The sequence below is a fragment of the Hoplias malabaricus genome, chromosome 1, assembly GCF_029633855.1.
Source record: "Hoplias malabaricus isolate fHopMal1 chromosome 1, fHopMal1.hap1, whole genome shotgun sequence".
In the NCBI taxonomy this organism is placed as follows: Eukaryota; Metazoa; Chordata; class Actinopteri; order Characiformes; family Erythrinidae; genus Hoplias; species Hoplias malabaricus.
In genome coordinates, this window is record NC_089800.1 from 57,773,838 (window position 1) to 57,793,755 (window position 19,918).

At 37.0% G+C, this 19,918-nt stretch overlaps 1 protein-coding gene and 1 non-coding gene across 4 annotated transcripts; both read right to left on the minus strand.

Moving 5' to 3' along the window:
- Window positions 1-2,858: 2,858 nt before the first annotated feature.
- trnay-gua (transfer RNA tyrosine (anticodon GUA)) lies at window positions 2,859-2,944 on the minus strand. The gene is given in 2 exon segments: window positions 2,859-2,894; window positions 2,908-2,944. It is a non-coding gene; the product is annotated as a tRNA-Tyr (tRNA).
- Window positions 2,945-3,914: 970 nt separating this feature from the next.
- On the minus strand, window positions 3,915-19,635 carry LOC136694346 (sorting nexin-14-like). 3 transcript variants are annotated; one of them, XM_066667830.1, is made up of 30 exons: window positions 19,472-19,635; window positions 19,216-19,357; window positions 16,766-16,886; window positions 16,320-16,393; window positions 16,158-16,236; window positions 16,024-16,067; window positions 15,843-15,930; window positions 15,514-15,598; window positions 15,219-15,375; window positions 15,054-15,129; window positions 14,926-14,970; window positions 14,692-14,772; window positions 14,396-14,510; window positions 14,150-14,305; window positions 13,217-13,341; window positions 12,863-12,921; window positions 10,967-11,107; window positions 10,256-10,388; window positions 8,437-8,623; window positions 7,909-7,992; window positions 7,687-7,787; window positions 7,124-7,235; window positions 6,958-6,998; window positions 6,745-6,864; window positions 6,512-6,635; window positions 6,228-6,392; window positions 5,403-5,498; window positions 4,984-5,075; window positions 4,844-4,900; window positions 3,915-4,752 (listed from the first exon to the last, which is right to left on the minus strand). In XM_066667830.1, the coding sequence occupies exons 2-30, from the start codon at window positions 19,344-19,346 to the stop codon at window positions 4,714-4,716; spliced, it is 2,928 nt and encodes a 975-aa protein (XP_066523927.1). In that variant the 5' UTR covers window positions 19,347-19,357; window positions 19,472-19,635; the 3' UTR covers window positions 3,915-4,713. The 3 variants fall into 3 exon arrangements, with proteins under 3 accessions (XP_066523927.1, XP_066523934.1, XP_066523943.1); XM_066667837.1 differs by lacking the exon at window positions 10,967-11,107 and adding an exon at window positions 12,448-12,474; XM_066667846.1 differs by lacking the exon at window positions 10,967-11,107.
- Window positions 19,636-19,918: the final 283 nt, after the last annotated feature.

The window sequence follows — 19,918 nt, forward strand, 5'->3', positions numbered from 1 at the left end:
GTCTACCCTTCACAAACAGTAACTCTCAAAGTGTTTGTGAATACTTAGCGAGGTATGTCTCTATTTGGCACTTATACATTTTGGTTTTGCCTGGTTGTAGATATCGCAAATAAAACTGAGACATGACAACAAACAAAAAAAAATAATTAAACAACTGTGTAAGTCTAAGGCCCTTTTTTCCCAAAATTGTAGGCTGTTAGTGCAATGTTCAGTAATGTTTGTGATGGATGTATGTGATATGAAACATTTTTTTTAAATCTAAGATGCTGCCCAAATGAACCTCTATAAAGTTATAAGTAGCTCTGAGTCTCTAGTCATTCTGTCAACATTTAAACTTGAGTACAGTCAATAATACATGTACTACATAAAAACAGATAAGACTCATATTTCTATGACAAAAAGCACTTGCTAAAAAAATAGCATTAAACATAGTTGGGTGGCAATCATAGAGGGTGGCACAGTGGCGCAGCAGGTAGTGTCGCAGTCACACAGCTCCAGGCTGGAGGTTGTGGGTTCAATTCCTGCTCCGGGTGACTGTCTGTGAGGAGTTGGCGTGTTCTCCCTGTGTGCTGTGGTTTCCTCCGGGTGCTGTGATTTGGATTGGTGACTCAAAAAGTGTCTGTAGGTGAATGTGTGTGCTTGTTGCCCTGTGAAGGACTGGCGCCCCCTCCAGGGTGTATTCCCCAATGTACCCAATGATTCCAGGTAGGCTCTGGACCCACCGCGACCCTGAATTGGATAAGCGGTTACAGATAATGAACGAATATTTGTGATGGAACATGTATTTATTTATGAGTACACTGACAATTTCTAATACAGCAATGTGCATATTTTTAAACGTTATAGTCCTGATGAGAAAGACTTCATATACTGCCATTGAATTAGATTAATATGTAAGAAACTGCACCCCCACCAAATAAATCAAATAATTAAATATAATAATAATAATAATAATAATAATAATAAATCCAGCAGCCAGAAATTAATTTTAATTGTGAGATATTTAATTAATTAAACTTTGAAAGTATTAAAAGGATAGATTTTGTGACCCCTAGCCTGAACTCATGTCTTGCATTTTTCATATTAAAACATGGTTTGCAATGAATTTAGATTGTTTATAGATTTAATAGGTTTCATTTGTGTTACCTAACTGAGGTAACACACACGTGTGACTTACAAAAGGATTTACAGTGTACATGTATTTGGGATTATTTCTGGACCATTTCTATATTAAAAAAAAACACTGTACTTACTCTCTGTATGTCTTCCAGAAAAAGGCACTTACCTTTGTGTATGTGACTTTGTGACTTTGTGCATGTACATCAAAATCTGATGCCACTTCCCTCTGCTTCTGGAGAATAAAGCACACTGTTTAACATATCTTCACTTGTGTATATCTGCAAAACTACAATAGTCTCTGAATAATAAAAGAATTCATGAACATACAAAATACATGCAAGTTAATACATAATAATACATGTTAAACTGTTTATTTGTTTGTTTTTTATTTTTCATTGATGTTGTCATTGTTCAGTCAGCCAACAAGGAAAGAATATTCAATGCATTCAATTTGGCCTTGCTAAACTTACATAATCAGAAAAAATAAATCAGTAAAAAAATGAATCTGTATGTACCATATTTAGTTACAAGGGACAGTATGGCTTCTTCACAAAAGACTTTGGAAACCCAGCAAATGATATATATGTAAAGCTGTCATATAAAAATATGTTCGGACCTCGTGTTATATTGGTCTAATGGTTAGAGGACCTGGCTTGGTACCGGAAAGTTGCTGGTTCAATCCCCAGGATCGGCGGGAACATCCATGGCTTAAGTGCCCATAAGCAAGGAACTGAATCCCGAAACGCTCCTCTCAGTGTGTGTTCACAGCCCCTAGTGCACTGCACTTAATGCAAAAGACAAAAGACACATTTCGTTGTACAATGACAAATAATTGCACATTACATTAGAAAAAATTCCCTATGGATATTTACCCACTAAACAGCAAATAACATTATCTTTGACATGTATACACGTAATCCCAAAACAAATTTCTAACACATACATGACAAATAAACATTGTTCTGATACAAATATATAAATAAAAATAGTTAATTAACTTTCATAAATAATATTAAGCTAAACTGTGTAACTCTTTTATCCCAACAGCCGTCCAGACACTACATTCTTGTGGTTCATGATCCCACTGAAAGCAATCCGGCATCTTGTCTGTAACCAGTACAAATGGCTGGTTATCAAGATTGTCCTGGCTCTGCTCCTCCTCGCCATCGTGGCCCTGTTCCTCTACAGCATGCCTGGATACATGGCCAAGAAACTTCTGGGAGTGTAACGAAAAAACAACGGTACATGTATGGTTTTTCCGTTCGATCCCCCCTCCCCTTTCATTTATTGCATCTAGGGCAATGCTGTGTTGCACATAAGTATTTACCACGTGTTTTAAATTAGAAGACACTTTTGTGCAAAAATGTTGCAGTCAGTTGTCTTATGTTTCCACTTTATGTGTTCAAGCTTTCAGAATGAGACTCTTCATACTGGGCCTGTGTACTACCTTTGGGTTAGCATTAATCAGTTTCTTTTTCTTTTCTTTTTTTTTGAGTGAACTAAATTTACCTCTTTGAATGAATAGCATTGTTTATCTTAAATAAGCAAAATAAACCATTGTATCATAAACTGTTCTGGTTCCAAACAAGATAAAGCTTTGTCTCATACAACAGTTAAATATATTGCTTCTGCCCCTTTTCACTGAACAATACACTCTGCGAGGTTATAAATGTTTTTCTTTGTTTTGGTGGTTTTTTAAAAGATCTTTTTGCATATATACATTTTTGACTAAAATACGTTCCTTCGAGCCGGATTCGAACCAGCGACCTAAGGATGTCTATGTATCCACTACAGTCCTCCGCTCTACCAACTGAGCTATCGAAGGCCACGGGCTTTTCATGACAATAAAGCCTTAAAATGAACAATACCTCCAACTGCTGGCTGATATTTTCTTACTGTTATGTCAGTCCTTGATTGTAGGTTCAATATTGTGTTTAACATCTGATGTTGCTTACTTAGTTTGCCGTTTTGAGAAAGCATTGCTTTAGCTGCGCATAGCTCTGTATTTCGAGCTACATTAGCTTAGCAGTCAGTGACCCGCATAAGACGTCAGTCCGTCAGAGACTGTAGTTACACTCAGCAGTTTGGACATGTAAAATTACTGTGAAGTTTGTCTGTGGTGACCTATTTCACCACTGAATTATTTTGCGTGAGAAGTTTGGGAAATGTATCGGTTGACTAAGCGGTCTTAAGCGGTTAAACACACAGCGCTAGGTATATAAAATGTTTTATTACACATACATACCAACAGCATCTTGTATCCCATTTGATGGCAAGGTTTAAAGGAAGGGTACCAAGGTACCAGTTAAAACCATAAGTTCACATTTAGGTTAGTGGTTCACTTGCTCGTTCACATTATTTTTTTAATCATTTGTCGGATTAGATAAAATAAAATGAAATGTATCAGTCATAATAAGAGTCGGCTTACATTAAAGTTATAATGACTTCAAATCCAAATATTAAAAATTTTAAACAAAAATGCCAACCATTTCAAAACTTCATACATTGTTCAATATTTTTGCAACCCTCTTTATTATAATCCCCCCCCCCCTGTTTTGGGTGTGGATGTACAGACGTGTAATGACTGAAGATCACTGATATATATACTGAACTAAAATATAAACGTAACACTTTTGTTTTTGCTCCCATTTTTCATGAGCTGACCTCAAAGATCTAAGACTTTATCTATGTACACAAAAGACCTTTTTCTCTCAAATATTGTTCACAAGTTTGTCTAAATCTGTGTTAGTGAGCACTTCTCCTTTGCCAAGATAAGCCATACACCTCACAGGTGTGGCATATCAAGATGCTGATTAGACAGCATGATTATTGCACAGGTGTGCCTTAGGTTGGCCACAATAAAAGGCCCCTCTAAAGTGTGCAGTTTACTTTTACTGTACACAATGGCTGTGCGAAGTTGCAGAATGCTGTATGTACTGCCAAATTCTCTGAAACACTTTTGGAAACAGCTTATGGTAGGGAAATGAACATTCAATTCACGTGAAACAGCTCTGGTCGACATTCCTGCAGTCAGCATGCCAATAACAGGCTCCCTCAAAACTTGTGAAATCTGTGGCATTGTGCTGTCTGATGAAACTGCACATTTTAAAGTGGCCTTTTTACTGTGGCCAGCCTAAGGCACACCTGTGCAATAATCATGCTGTCTAGTCTTGATATACCACACCTGTGAGGTGGATGGATTATCTCGGCAAAGGAGAACTGCTGGCTAACACAGATTAAACAAATTTGTGAACAATATATGAGAGAAAAAGGCCTTTTATGTACATAGAAAACGTCTTAGATCTTGGAGATCAGCTCATGAAAAATGGGAGCAAAAACAAAAGTATTGCGTTGATATTTTTGTTTAGTATCAGTCTCAACAACAAAATCCAGTTCAGTATGTCACTACTCTGTGTCAATACTTTGTCTTAGAGTTTTAAATACTGGTGCAGGTAACCGTGCAAGGTTATGTTTCGTAGGTCATTAACACTATCTGGAATAGATCACTGTATTATTTGTATTTCTTGTCATATTTACATAGAAAGCTGTACATGCAACAGATGTGAGAATGTGTCATCATTCTTGGGGGTTCTTCTACATCCATGGGGCTATAACAGACGTTTCTCTCTGTACCTGAAATTAATTGTACAAAGATTCAAACAAATTGAAACATTTTACTACACAATTAGGTCTAGTATTATTGTAGGAACAGAGTATGACTTACTTTATTTAATTCAGGGAATAGTTCTTGAATTGCTATATCAAGCAAGATGTATGTCAACTGCAAGACAATATGGCACCATTGTTATTATATTATCATATTTGTATTGTTCATGGTAATGTTCAGAATGTGTGACCATTTACCTGTTTGTTGAGAACAGGCTGCTGAAGTCCATCAAAGAGAAGTCGTATTCCCTCAAACTTAGCATCCTCTCCGATACATTTTCCAAGGAAATCTAACACAGAAAGCACCAACTTCATTCAAAAACATGGCATTTAAAAGAAAACGTGTTGGTCCAGATATTATTTAAAACAACACTAAATTATTAAGGTAAATCTGATGCTGTTTAATTGTATTTTATATACTTATGTGAATTTACAGATATCAAGATTCAGCTCCTGAAGTAAAATCTGATTCAGCTCATCATTTAACTGTACATTTGTTCATTGTCTGTAACCCCATAAATCAATCAATTGACAATTCTGGTGAGCTTTGGCTTTTAAATGCACTTTATAAATAAACTGAATTGAACTGAACTGTATTAAACAATGTTGCTGTCAACCTGGTATGTAGTTGCTCATTTCCTCAAACGTTTTCTTGGCTCTTTTTTGCTTGTCTTCTAAAGAGCGTGGCTCACTGTTCTCACAGAACACAGCATCTAGAGACATGAAGATTAATATTTTGTCATTACAAAACAACGCAAAAACACACATGGCAACAATTTTTAAACGAATGGCTTAAAGTACATGGTATAATGTCTTTGCTGTCTGATGAAAAACATATCTCGATTTTTGTGGATTTTTAGTTTATTATATTATTTGAACACAGCAGCTATCCTTCAGATTAAGTCAAATATTTTTTACACTGAAAGCTAATGTTTATTAAATTAAATGCTCAAAAGATATCCTTAAAATCTCTAATATAATAATGTTTTATATTTTTGAATGTTTGACTGAATATCTCAAAGTAATTATTCATTATATCAAAATAATGAGAATTAAAAAATTTGAAACATTGTTTTGAAATAATAACTTCAAATTTTAGGAAATAAACAATTATTTCAGAATGTAAAGTCAGTATTATGAAATACAAATTCACTCTTTCAAAACATTCAACCATCAAAACTGTTCATCAGCCGCTAAGACAATCTCATTATGCAACGCAAATATTACTTCCATCTATTTCTATCTTCTTCAAGAGCAAAAAATGAAAAATTGCAATAACATGGGGAGAGGAGAATCCATCGCATTGAAACACAGGGCAAAGCTAGCAGATGAGGTATGTAAGCACCTGTCACGTCAGTGAGTGGTAACCAGCAGTGACACAATCGCTCGTAAACTATGTAATCACTCTCTGAAACAACGATCTTTTTGTTTGTGTTTGATACCTCTGAGCAGTGTGATGAGCGAAACCACCCGATGCTCCTGAAAAACCTGATCTAGTTTCTTCTGCAGGTAGTAGTCCGTATACGCCTCCAGTGTATTCTTGAAGAGAATCCGCCCACCCATCAATAAATGATGTAACCAATCAGGTATGTGAAACACCACTCGGCCTGCCACAAGCATAAAACGTTATTAACAGAAATAAGTGAATTAAAGTGATTTCATAATTGTCAGGGTAGTAACTCTATATATTTTAAACAAAAATGCAGCATTCTTAATACTCTTTTACCTACAAACATTAAGTAATCGTATACTCCTTCCACTTTGATCATCTCCATGAAGTAATTCTGGTTGTGCTTCTTCTCTGTGGTTTCTGAACGGTTTGCATTGTTTTTGTACAATTCATTGAAAAGCTAGAAACAACAAGGTGAATTTGACATTTCACACAAGTTCCAACAATATACATTCAAATGTTTTTACATTCGCATGTTACCTAAACTACATGAGACTGAAGAAGCTTGCCTTTTTGTTGTTCTCAGACGTGGGGCTAAGAATAGTGAGCTCTGGCCGGCTGGGCTTGGGCTTTGGTGATTCACATGAGTTAAAAAATGCCTGAATGAACGGCTCAAGATGCTGCCCTTTCTAAGGAAAGATTTTAAAGTGAAGTAAAACTATACTTAAATATTCAAAAGATTCACAAGTCCTCCTGGAACGGTTTATTCAGTGGTAACTTACCTCCTTGATCAGTTTACTAGGCACAGATTTGATTATTTTCCCTATGAGACAAAAACAAAAAAAAAAAGGGAAAACATTAAGACACTGCAAAACAAAAAAAAAAGCTTTCATATTATTTACTTGCTCAACTGTTATTGACTTGAATGACAATCATCAATGACAATACCAAGATTGACATCAGGCAACATCTTGTCATGGAACTGAGACTCCATGCTGTGAGGAGAGAGAAAATCTGCAAGCAGTTGGCTGTTGCTCAGCTCAGGATGCTGTAGGAGTTTCTGAAGTAAACAGAAAAGCATCTGTATATGTGTTCGCATGGTATACACAATTTTTAGGACAGAAACATGTATATTGTACACAGAGATGTGTATTTGGAATGCAATGATTGCTGACTCATAACCAGTATCAGTTAATACAGACAACTTTTTGAGTGTTCTCTAACGACAACTTATGATGATGTGAGGATATTGAACAGGCAAAATCATATAGAAGAATGAACTGTGATGGCTTTTGAGAGTCACTGAAATGCACTGAACTTGGCAGTCATGGCATTTCTGTTTGTTTTTAACCAGTAAAATCTCATAAATAATGTTTTGCAATTGGTTTTTGAAGGCTTGAATACTTGATTTTTGGAGTTTGTGTTAACAGTTTTCACTGATTAATTACATTTGTTGACTGGTCCAAAGAATTTACACAGATTTGCATATCCCTAATCTTTAACATTGTTACCTGTAGATATTCCTCAAACTCTTCACGCTTGGATGTTAAAAACTCATAGTTTTTCGGTCCGATTATCCGCTTGGAAGGAAGTTGTGCATCAGGGAATGATCCTGTTTAATATTAATATTTTAATATTATAATATCAGATTAATATCTCTAAGACAAGACTGGAAAGAAACTTCAAAAAACAACTCCTGAACAACTCATCCACTCCTGAAAAAAATTACTTACCATGAAACTCTGTAAGTTTAGATTCAAGAACGTAAAATTCAAGATATCTTCGGTACACAGACCAATGTTCTGTTTCATGTCCCACTAAAACACAAAGGAGAAAATAAATAAATATACACAAAATTTTCCAATAGCAGTGGTTTGACTGTGCCAAATCAAAAAATTACTGTGGAACTGAGAAGCCAATAAAAGCAACACTATGTAGGATTTTTACTTTAAAATTACAGCTTCAAAATTATTGTGGTCCTTCACTGACTTGTAATAAAGCTATTTGGACTAGGGTTAGCTACTGCAGAAACTCAGCACTACAGAAACTGGACTAAGCAACTTTTGGTCAGGGGGTAGAAACCCCCCCTTGATTTCAGGACAGTGCTGTAAAAGTGAATTACAGTCTTCAACTGTAGGGTGATCCCAGAAGCAAAAATACCAAATCTTATCTCATGTGTTTTTAAGTTATCTCAGTATAAACGTATATAAGCTAATAAATCATTATTGTCTAAAAAAAAAAAAACACTCTTTGGTCTCCACCTGCTCTCCTGTCATTCCTCTCCACATCTATACAATAGACGGGAATCCTCTCCTTCTTAACCTCATCATCAAATAAGTCCACATAGGGAATAGTAATGCTCCAGGCTGACAGGTTTCGCGGTGTGCTTGGTGTGCTGATGGTCTCCATGGGTAAGTCATCCTCCATGACCATAATGGCCTCCTCTACCTAAATGATCAAATGCAATAGATGGAAAATTATGATATTAAATTTTTATATACAGTATGCAGTTCGTTTTTGGTTAAGTTTAGGTGTCTATAAAGCCTATTTCCAGAAAAGTTGGGACATTTTATAAGTGACAGAAATAAAAACTAGAATCTGTGATGTGTTAATGCTAAAAACACACACACACACAAATATTCTGTGTTTTCACTAAAAATGTTGTATTATAAACTAATATAGAACTTAAATAATATTGAATAATTTACAGAATATTCAAGGTACATTTAATCTTAAATTATTTCTTAAGTGTGTGAACTGGTAACAGGTGAGGGTATTGTGACTGTGTATTAAAGGAGCTTCCAATAAATGCTCACACTTTGCAGAAAAAAATGAGTGGTTTCTCACCACTTTGTGCCAATCTTAGTAAGAGAACTGTCAAACTCTTTAAAAAATAACATTTGAACCTTAGAATTAAATCTTTCAATACATTTAAAAGATTCATGTAATTGTCAGACTACTGTGTAAGGCAGCACTTCTGAAGTGCATGAACTTTGAGCCCTCAGATGACATTGCATGAGAAACCTTCATGCTACTGTGATAAATATAGCCAAATGGGCTTAGGAGAACTTTGGAAACCCCTTGTCACATAACACAGTTCACAGTCAAGAAATGTGACCTGAAGCCAGGTTACACAAGGAGAAAGCCACACATCGATTCAATGTGGAGATGCTAATGAGCTCATCTCAAGTGGTGCAAAAGTAATTTAATTTTTATGACAATATTTCACAGGTAGCTTTTACGAATACTATAGATCTTCTGTTACAACCCGGTCACATCTTCAGTGAAGGCCCTGGAGTCAGTCAATGTTTCCCCGGTCTCCTTATTCCTAGGAGCTTGAGTGTAAGAGGCAGTCCAATGAAACCTCTTACACCCGGCTTCCACAGGATTGCATTTTTTTCATTCACTACTCTACAAATTCTGTCTAATCGTCCAGGGTGGCCGTTAACTTTAGAACTTTCCAGAGCTTTCTTGTTTCTGATAACCAAATAACCTCTGGATGAAAGGAGAAGGCTGCAATTTATTACTACCTAACTATAGTAGATATAGTTAAAGAATCTTCTGGGAAAAAGCAAAATGGGGGGGAATAGTATAAATACACAGCTATACTACAAATCTAGCCATGTAATACACAACATCAAAATGAACTATTACTATCAAATACTAGTAAACTGTGACTAGTAAAAATGACTGATACTACAAAAAATACTGTAGCTAACTTCTTGGAGCACACAAAATAAAACTAGGGTATCAGAAAAAACTTCAAACCCATTTTGAGATTCAAACGCCAGAGATGATGCTGCTGGAAAATCAACAAAAGGAAATGAAGCTATCAGTTGGGTCATACCTTATTCCCTAAACTTAATATGCTGTCAGTAGAAACTGTCAGGCACAATACCAAGTTTTTTTAAGAACACAGCAAACTTGAATAAAGCAGAAATTAGTTATTTTTCCCCTCTGATATGAGATCCTAAATAATCTCCTGATACCAGTACAAATACCTATCAGTGTCGGTGTGCCATCTCTAAATGCTTTCTAAAGAACTGGTACATCTGATAAGTCATTGGAGAGTTTACTAACCATATCGTCCTCTCCCTCTGCAAGTCCATAAGAGGGCAGCATGGCCCCTTCCATAGTGGTACTCTTGAAAACCCCTTTAATCTTGCTGCCAATGCGACTAATCCCAAAAGATTCTCCTCGTTTGGATGTATTCCTGAACAGAACACACGTGCACACAATCACGGAAAAATACAGAGAACTAGGTTATAATTTCTGAGGGTCATAGTTCATGCAACAGAACATGCATTTGTAATAGACATTTGAAGAATTATCCATGTTAAGACACAATATCTGCATTACTCAAGACACTGAGTAATGAGAGTTCCAACAACATAAAAATCAGTCAGTTCAGGTTGCATTATTCAATCGATTCATCCAGCAGATGAAAAGGGCACAGATGAAAAGCAAAATGCATGGACGATACTGACAAAAACACATACAACAATCTGCACACTTTAAAAAGGAAATGATCAAATAAATGAGCATTTGTCTCTACCGAAGGACAAATGTTTCATTTACATTAAAGGGCAAATGACCTCTGAAAACATTCACAACCAAGCTTCATATCAATAAAGGCTTTGTGTTATATCTACACCAACAGAATATATAAAGGATGTCATTGCTCATGGTGTGGCCATCATGCTGATATAACCACACACAAATACACAGGGAAGGATACTATCACAAGGCCCCATCTGAGGGAGACAGGGCTTGTGATGGACCCTCACTTACTTCAGCGCTGCGGCACGACAGGCATATGAGCCGGATGGAAGGGTAAGTATGGATGAAAAGTGAGGGGAGACAGATGCGGGTGAGGTGCCAGGGGAGGTGGAGGCAGACTCGAGGCTGAGGGTGCAGTCCCAGTCAGTAGAGCTAGAGACCACAGACGATTGGAGCACCAAAATGGACACACACACAAAGCATAATCCATGGTATGAGAGAGAGACAGATAGGATTAGGTGAGGGGGCCAGTGTTGTCGCGCAAGGTGTTGAGGTGAACGTTTTTAATTCAGATTTCATTAAATAGAATTTTACATTTTATTTTTAAATATGTTTTAGCTTTTATTAAATAGGAATTCTACAGATATCTGTACTGAGATGTAAGCAAAGTCTTCCAGAGTGGTTTCATGTGAAACGATTAATTGCAGAGAATGCTGTTGATTTCTTTACAGTGTTGGTGATAGGAACCAGAGGTGTGTGTGTGTGTATATATATATATATATATATATATATATATATATATATATATGAGAGAGAGAGAGAGAGAGAGAGAGAGAGAGAAAGTGAGAGCCACAAATAGGGCCTGGCAGTATGGCAACAAAGTATGCATTAGAATATATTGTTTAAATTAAATATATTGTTGTAAGAGACAGAAGACCTGACCATTATGACTACAATGCAATACAATATTTTGATTAACATTGTAATCCTAAATCATATTAAAGAAGAATAATTTTTTTGTTTTATTCTTTTTTTTTTTTTTTTTGTTTTTTACATAATTTTGAAATATACTTTGTAAAAAATATAATGTGCTGATAAATCTGCATTCTAAATTTTAAAATGAAAATATTTAGTATCCAAAATGGTTCTTCATGTATAAAAAAATAAAAGTAAATCTGAAGTGTCCTTCTGACACAATTTTGCCATAGAATGCTCCACTTAGAACGCCTGCCCATAAATGCCTAGAATCTACGACCCATTCCAAACCATTTGCTCTGTCATAGAACCGAGCTTATAACATAAAACCACTCTAAATTACACTTTTTACATCTTAATGGCTGAATTATGCAGATTTTGTCTTTTTATGTCAACCGTATTCCCCTTCATGAGTATTTGACAGACAATGGTACCCAAACAATAGTGTACTACAGTAATTCTGCATTCATTTTTTTTTTTTTTTATCTCAAAGCATGTTCAGCAAAATTTTCCATGGAATTTGTCAGTTACCATAACTGGTGTATGACAGGACAATTTGAAGCATGTATACTGAAATAACATTTGAGATTTGGCACCGAAACAAAACGGTTTCAGGATGTTTGTGAAATTTAAAGTTACAGTACAGGACTTTTTTATGTGAAATATACATATCCAGAGCAGCTGTGACTTTAAATTTTTTATGTAGTTTTCTCTGCATTCTAGCAAGTTTCTTGCGTGCAGCATTAGGTGGGCTGTGGAGAGCTACTGGTTGAGCATGATGCCGATAACATACTCACCGGATGTCATCCAAACTCACGCTATTTCTGAAATAATGGGCACAAGGAATTACAACTGGCCTCTAACACTAAACCCCATGATAAAGAAAGAAATGGCAACATTTAAATTGTATTAAAATTAGTTTAATAATTAAAACATTCCACACACAGAATGATATAACACTGGCGAGATATAAATATGGCTGGTAAAGAGATATAAAGAAGATTTTGAACACACTGTAGATTAGAAAGGATTCAAAGCTCAGCCAGTGCATTCTGTTGGAGTGGAGCCCAACAGGCTTGTGTGACAATATACAATAGAAACAAACCACAAACTCATTAAGGTAGTCATATGGATTTTAGTTATGACAAAGAACAACTCTAACTGCCAAATAACTTCTTATTCTGATTTATTAACAAACTACAGCCCACCCACCTGCTAAGCCTGGAGTTTCTTGTTGGGGATTCAGCCCCTCGCAGCAGCTGCCTAAAATACTGAAACAGAAACAAGTGCATGAATGTCAGGCATTTTGCCACAACTGTACAAGCTAATCCTTAAATCTCAGTACCCTAGTTACACAATATTACATAATCCTAAGTAAGACATTCCATACTACACACTTCAAATATCTCATAGCTGTAGGCTCAGTGAGACTGTGGTACTTGCATGGCCCTGGACCAATATTGAACTCATTAGATCAGTCATGTGGCAAGGGGTGATGCGACTAGCAATATGTGTGAAATGCAGAGTGTATAGATGTGACAGAAAAGCACAGCCTTTATTCATTACCTCATCACTGTGGCAGAACATGGGAGTAAAGACATTCTCGAGCAGGGACAGGACATGCTCATAGGCCTCAAAGAGACAACGCATAGTCTGCAGCTTCACAACGCAAGAATATGGGCCCTCCGCAACTGGTAGGAATAGAGAGTAATGCATGGGCTCATATCAGAAAAAAGTTTTGTAACTTTTGTGAAAAACTTAAGAAAATTTAAAACATTGTAATGTACACACATATCAATTGTACTGCTAATACTGCACAACAAACACAAAAGTTTGATAGTAGTTACTATGAGTACAGTCTCACAAACATTTTAAAAATGTTTGGTGTAAATAATTCCTTAACGGGATACTTTGACAGGAAAGCAACATTTAACTAACATGCTAAGTATTTCAAAACAAACTAATGTTTTGTCCAAATTTCAAAATGAGTTCATTCATTCATTCATTCATTCATTCATTCATTTATTAATTGTCTGTAAGCGCTTATCAAGTTCAGGGTCACGCTGAGTCCTGAGCCTACCAGGAATCACTGGGTGCAAGGCAGGAATATACCCTGGAGGGGGCGCCAGTCCTTCACAGGGTGACACACAATCTCACATTCACTCACACATATGGCCACTTCTGAGTCGCCAATCCACCTACCAACGTGTGTTTTTGGACAAAAACACAGCCAGTGAGATTAAAATAATATTTGAAAATCACATCAGCTACCCAACAACATGAACAAAGTTACAAATTATTTTGACACATTTCACAAAGATCAACTCAAATTGTCATCTAGAGTGTATAGTTACACCACCAGTAGTTACAGAGTGATTCACAGTAGCTACATAAAAATTAAAAGTAACCACTGTAAAAAAATATCCATTTATGAATTAAGCTTGCTGTTTAAGAGATTAAATGATATATTCTGAGCCAACAAACAAACAAAAAACTTACTGTTTTTAATTTCCTCTACAATGAAAGGGTCAAAGCGAATTTTGTCAATGCTCTCATCAAGGCAGTATGTTTGATATATCTTTTTCACCTCCTCATGTAGCAATAACTTTTCAGGATCAGACAGTTCTGGACACAGGATCTTATCGTTGAATTCTTCTAAAATATTGAACAAAGCTTAAATGAGCTAAATCAAATAAGAGTAGGAGATATATCTGCAAGTATTGTAGTTTATTAATAAACACCTACCCACTGTCAGGCAAAACTGGAGCACATGAACAGCTCCCTCTTGTTTGAGGAAGTTCATAAAGCGGAATAGCAGGTCCTGCTGTTCCCTAATCTCTTTAAGTTCTAACTTTAGCCCCTGAGAATATGAGAAATCAGTATCAAGCATATCAAATGCACAGAAGATACCTGCAGTTTGACATATAATGTTTATGTATTCAAATAAAATTAGAATTAATATACAGCATTGAATCCAATAGAATATAGTAATATTGACAAGAACATGTTTCCCAGACTCTGACAAAAATAAAGGCCCTTACTGAAAGCTTTTTATTGCGCACATCTGAATACTTCTGCAAGAATGGGACAAGTGTAGAGGCAGGTTCAGTAGCAGCTTCTGGCTAAATTGAGATATGAGTAACCATCAGTACAGTATTTATACACATACACAAACAAACCATTAAGAACATTTGAGTTTTCAATTTTTTGATTATAATTTACTTTATAATTCTGTATAAATAACACAGAAACTGCATAATACAACTAAAACTTACTGGAGAGTTGTCAATGAAAATGAGCAGTAAGTGGTTTACGGTGTCCTAAAAGAGAGAATGAACAATATCTTAGATCAGTGAAAAAATAAATCATTAAAGAAACAGGCTACATGTACGTCCACACTCACAGGATCAGCCAAGTAATCCATGGAGGGAAGGAAAACAGAGCCAGCAAGAACCTCTCTTATCAGAAGAGTAAGAGATCTGAAAAAAACAATAGGCATGCAGAAACAGGATAGAAAAGGGAAAGGGCATATTGCCAACACCAGAGGGTTCAGATATAGCTATTTCACCTGCAGTCAGTGGCTTTTGGGGGTAAAATGTATGGGAAGAGCATCTCAGTTAATTTGCGAAGATAGAGCAATTCATCCCTTCTGCTGCGCAAAGCTACATGTAGGTCAGGACCATACTCCTCCAATGCAGCCTGCTGCAGATACTCAGAGTTCTTCACTAAAACAGGAAAGAAATTTATTGAGTGATTTATTGAACCTCAAACCATTATCAATACAAAAAGAGTAAATTAAAATCCAATCAAATTGTTTAGTGAGTGCTATTCTGTAATTAGCTTCTTCATTCAGAGATGAATACCTTTTTGTCTTGCTTTGGCAATAATTTCTATGTGTTTCATAGCAACCTTTAGTAGTTTCAGCGTTATAAGAGATGGAATATCTACCTGTAAATAAAAACACAGGATTCTCCAATTAGAACTTTAAGGAACAAACACATGCTATGTTTTACCCAGTGGAAATTATGGGTTTTCCCTAACCAGTCACATTCAAAATCTACATGCACACCCAAAATACACACAGAGACCATATAATGACCTCTTATTTGAATACACGGCCAGTACCTGGCCAGATATGCAACACCAGTTAAACTCAAGTGAAAGTCAGAAACACATTAAAATGGTACATTACTCTCTGAGCTCGGCGGACCAACACCGCAGCTACAAACCGCAAAGTCACTCTAAGTTCATCCACAAATGCCTCATCATCTGTAATGTCCCTACCAAAAAAGATTTATTAAATCAGGCTACAAAAATAAAAATCCATGCATTAATATGTAAAGACACAAAAGGACAAAATAAAGTATAAATACCTGTACCAAGGGTGCACAAAGTTTTCAAGGACTAACTCAAGTATCTGCAGAAAAAATAGACTTTGTTACCACTCAAGGCTGCATCAATAAAGTTATTTTAAATGAAATGCGGCTATACTGTCATGTACTCAAACCTCTGAAAGCGATGTATCAACTTTAGAATGCACTTTTAAATCCAGCCATGGCTGATAGTTCTCAAGAAGCAAAGTTGGCCTAACACAAGAGGTGACACAATTCAGTTATTTATTTGTCCTTTACATTAGTAAATTTTATAATGTAAACTTCTAGAATTTTACCTGTGTCTTTTGCATTTAACTTTCCCACAGACAGCACAACTGTGAGCTAAAGGAAACAACTCTTGCAGTTCTGGCTGTTAAGAAAAGCGATAAAAAAGGTAAACATTTGTACTAATGTAAATTCACAGATCAAGATACTAAGAGGTGGCTTTATAGCCAAGAATCACTTGAGATATTTATAAGATCATACAGTATAGGTATCTTTACATTGTGATCTTCTTTAAATACAAAAAGGTTTTGAGTTAAACATCAGGACTATTGTAATAACTGCATAATACTCAAAAGAATATAAGAAGTACTGACAATTATACTATGACTAAGCTATGTACTTCAGACATCCAATCAGCAGTCCAGATATTCCTAATAGTAATAACAAAACCGATGGTATTGGCAATACTGAATGCCATAAAGATTTTGAATTTGAGACCTAGCTCTAATTGGCTTACCTTTTTCTTTGGTTTCACTGTTATAAGGATGTTAGGGAGCAGTGTCTCTGGGCCTAATGAGCAATAGAAGGTAACCACTCCAGCTATGAATGACCAGAATATTATGATTACATGAAGATACCTGAAACACAAATAAAACATAGAAGACAGTATCAGGATGATTTTAAGGCAGTATGAAAAGAATGGTGGCACGGTGGAGCAGCAGGTAGTGTCGCAGTCCAACAACTCCAGGGACCTGGAGGTTGTGGGTTTGATTCCCGCTCCGGGTGACTGTCTGTGAGTGTGGTGTGTTCTCCCTGTGTCTGCATGTGTTTCCTCCGGGTGACTGTCTGTGAGGAGTGTGGTGTGTTCTCCCTGTGTCTGCGTGTGTTTCCTCCGGGTGACTGTCTGTGAGGAGTGTGGTGTGTTCTCCCTGAGTCTGCGTGTGTTTCCTCCGGGTGACTGTCTGTGAGGAGTGTGGTGTGTTCTCCCTGTGTCTGCGTGTGTTTCATCCGGGTGACTGTCTGTGAGGAGTGTGGTGTGTTCTCCCTGTGTCTGTGTGGGTTTCCACCGGGTTACTGTCTGTGAGGAGTGTGGTGTGTTCTCCCTGTGTCTGTGTGGGTTTCCTCCGGGTGACTGTCTGTGAGGAGTGTGGTGTGTTCTCCCTGTGCCTGTGTGGGTTTCCTCCGGGTGACTGTCTGTGAGGAGTGTGGTGTGTTCTCCCTGTGTCTGCGTGGGTTTCCTCCGGGTGCTCCAGTTTCATCCCACACTCCAAAAACACATGTTGGTAGGTGGATTGTTGACTCAGAAGTGTCCATGTGTTTGAGTGAATGTGTGAGTGTGTGTGTTGCCCTGTGAAGGACTGGTGCCCCCTCCAGGGTGTATTCCCGCCTTGCAACCAATGATTCCAGGTAGGCTCTGGACCCATCGCGACCCTGAACTGGATAAGCGCTTACAAATAATGAATGAATGAAAAGAGTGGAAGCAGACAGGGACAGGCAATATGGCAAAAAAATTTACTGGCACATGCTTTGGGAATTTCATCAACCAGGCACCCTCAACCTAACCCATCCAGGGTTGATCAAGTCCCAGCTTGCATCCCAGCTTGTTTTTTACAAGGGGTGCTCCACTAAATCCAAAATAAAAAGCTACTTGACCATTTGTAAAAATCTGTGTGTCTCCTGCCTTTTTAGATGATTGCCCATTAAACCTGCGGTATAAGCTAGTTTTAAAAGAAACAATACAATTAACTGCATTTCTACGGCATATAAATCGTTAAAATAATGCGTTTAAAATAATTTTTTCATCACAAATCTCAGCAAGCTGTTGGCAGCTACAGCAAAAATAAAAACACCCATTAGCTTATGGATCTTCTTCAGTAACTTTACTGTTAAACAATATAATCAAGCAATTTTATAGTAATCCAAATTAAGATTACATTAGTGTCAGCAAAATTCTGTCACTTTTTAATAAATATAATAATATATTATATTTATATAAGACTTTACAAGAATTCATATATGCTTATTTTTTCAAAATTCAAACAGTAAGAACAGGTATGAGAACAGGGCTGGTTTAAGATTGAGAACAGTTATAATGAATAAAAAATAAATAGGTTTTAAGTTTAGACTTAAAAGTGGAGACAGAGTTTGCCTGTTTGATATTTGAGTGAAGGACGAGCCTTCGAGGGTCAGGGAGCCAGCCTAGAGAAAGCACAGTCACCATATATTGGAATGTGGGACTATGAGTAAATCAGCAGAGGAAGACCTGAGAGTTTGAGTTGGTTTGTAGAGAAATAGCAGATCAGACAAGTAGAAGAAGGAGCAATATTATGAAGAGCTTTGTATATGAGCAGAATAGTTTTGAATGGTATGCAATGTTTTAGAAGAAGCCAGTGGAGATGTTACAGAACGGGAGTAATATGCTCATGTGCACAGGTGCAGATAAAGAGGCGAGAAGCAGAGTTCTGTAACTTTTTGAGTTTTTACATCAAGTGAATGTGGTCTTCTATATAATTTAAATCAATACTTGAAGCACGAGGAAAATGTATCTTACATATAATCAGGATAGTGTGTCACAGGTTGGTCAGTGTCCCAGAACCCTTCCCCACCACAACACACACACACACACACACACAACATGTGCTTGTTTTGCTGGTGGTCTGCGGTCATACTGCCCCTTGCTTCTGAGCAGAAAGCCAGCAAATTTTACTACAGGTCTGTTTTCAAAAGCAAATTATAATACCGACTGGATTAGAGGTTGGTCAGTGAAAGCTATTCATCACAATCACAGTTTGGGAAGGCTCGGTGGTGCTCTATGTAGCAGTGATTGTTCGGTTGGTCCGAGTTCTTTCTTAAATGGTTTCACAAGCACAAAAGCAATGTGACGCAACGTTGCGCTATTTATCCCGATAAAAGCAAATATGTTTATACTGCTGCCCACCACTGAAGTGAGATCAGTTGTTCTTTTACCTGTTCAACAGCACAGTAGCTAGAAGCAGAAGAACAAGCAGAAAACAGAAGACGGGATACTGCCGGCCGACTTCTCTCATAAGGTCCACTTTCAGCTTCAAAGTTCTTAAAAAATCCCTCAGAGTGGACATTTTGATAGCCGCTGAGGAGAAAACAAATGTGAGATAATGTGTCGTAGCTCTGAGATGATCATTTTTAATTTCACTAAGGCATCTTTGAGGAGAGTAGATGTAAGGTTGCAACTATAGTGTCGTACCTGAGTGAATACGCCTAAGCTGTTTTTTTTTTTTTTGTATCGCTCTGTAAAAACCTCACTCTCAGCAAACCGCTGGACACAGTTATCTAATGGACTAAAGCAGATTAAGCGTCGGTTTTCACGTACACGAAAATAACGCAGGAAGCCCAAAGGACGCTCGGTCATTAACGTTACTCCAAGTCCCGACGCGCTTTATAACGGTCCACAACAGACGCTCGTGTGGGTTTGGTCCCGTTCTGACGTCACCTCCGGCGCCATGGTGGACGCACACTTTTGGAAGCTAGGCAAGGGACTGAGAGGATTCTTTAACCCCTTTCTTTAGCACAAGTAACACAAATTATTTTTTCTACTGTTATGTACATACGTTCACAGACATGCTCCAAAATATGTGGACCTCCCTCTTTCCAGTTGGTGTGAACAAAAGCTAAAATCTGCCATTACTGAACG

Excerpts from the sequence above, each read along its gene's own strand:
- LOC136694346 (XM_066667830.1), bottom strand. The coding sequence starts at position 19,346 with ATGTCCACTCTGAGGGATTTTTTAAGAACTTTGAAGCTGAAAGTGGAC. Across the intron at positions 14,306-14,395 it reads CCAGTTTTGCCTGACAGTGG|AAGAATTCAACGATAAGATC; the intron begins GTAGGTGTTTAT and ends TCAATATTTTAG. Across the intron at positions 10,389-10,966 it reads TGTCGTGCCGCAGCGCTGAA|GAATACATCCAAACGAGGAG; the intron begins GTAAGTGAGGGT and ends TGTTCTGTTCAG.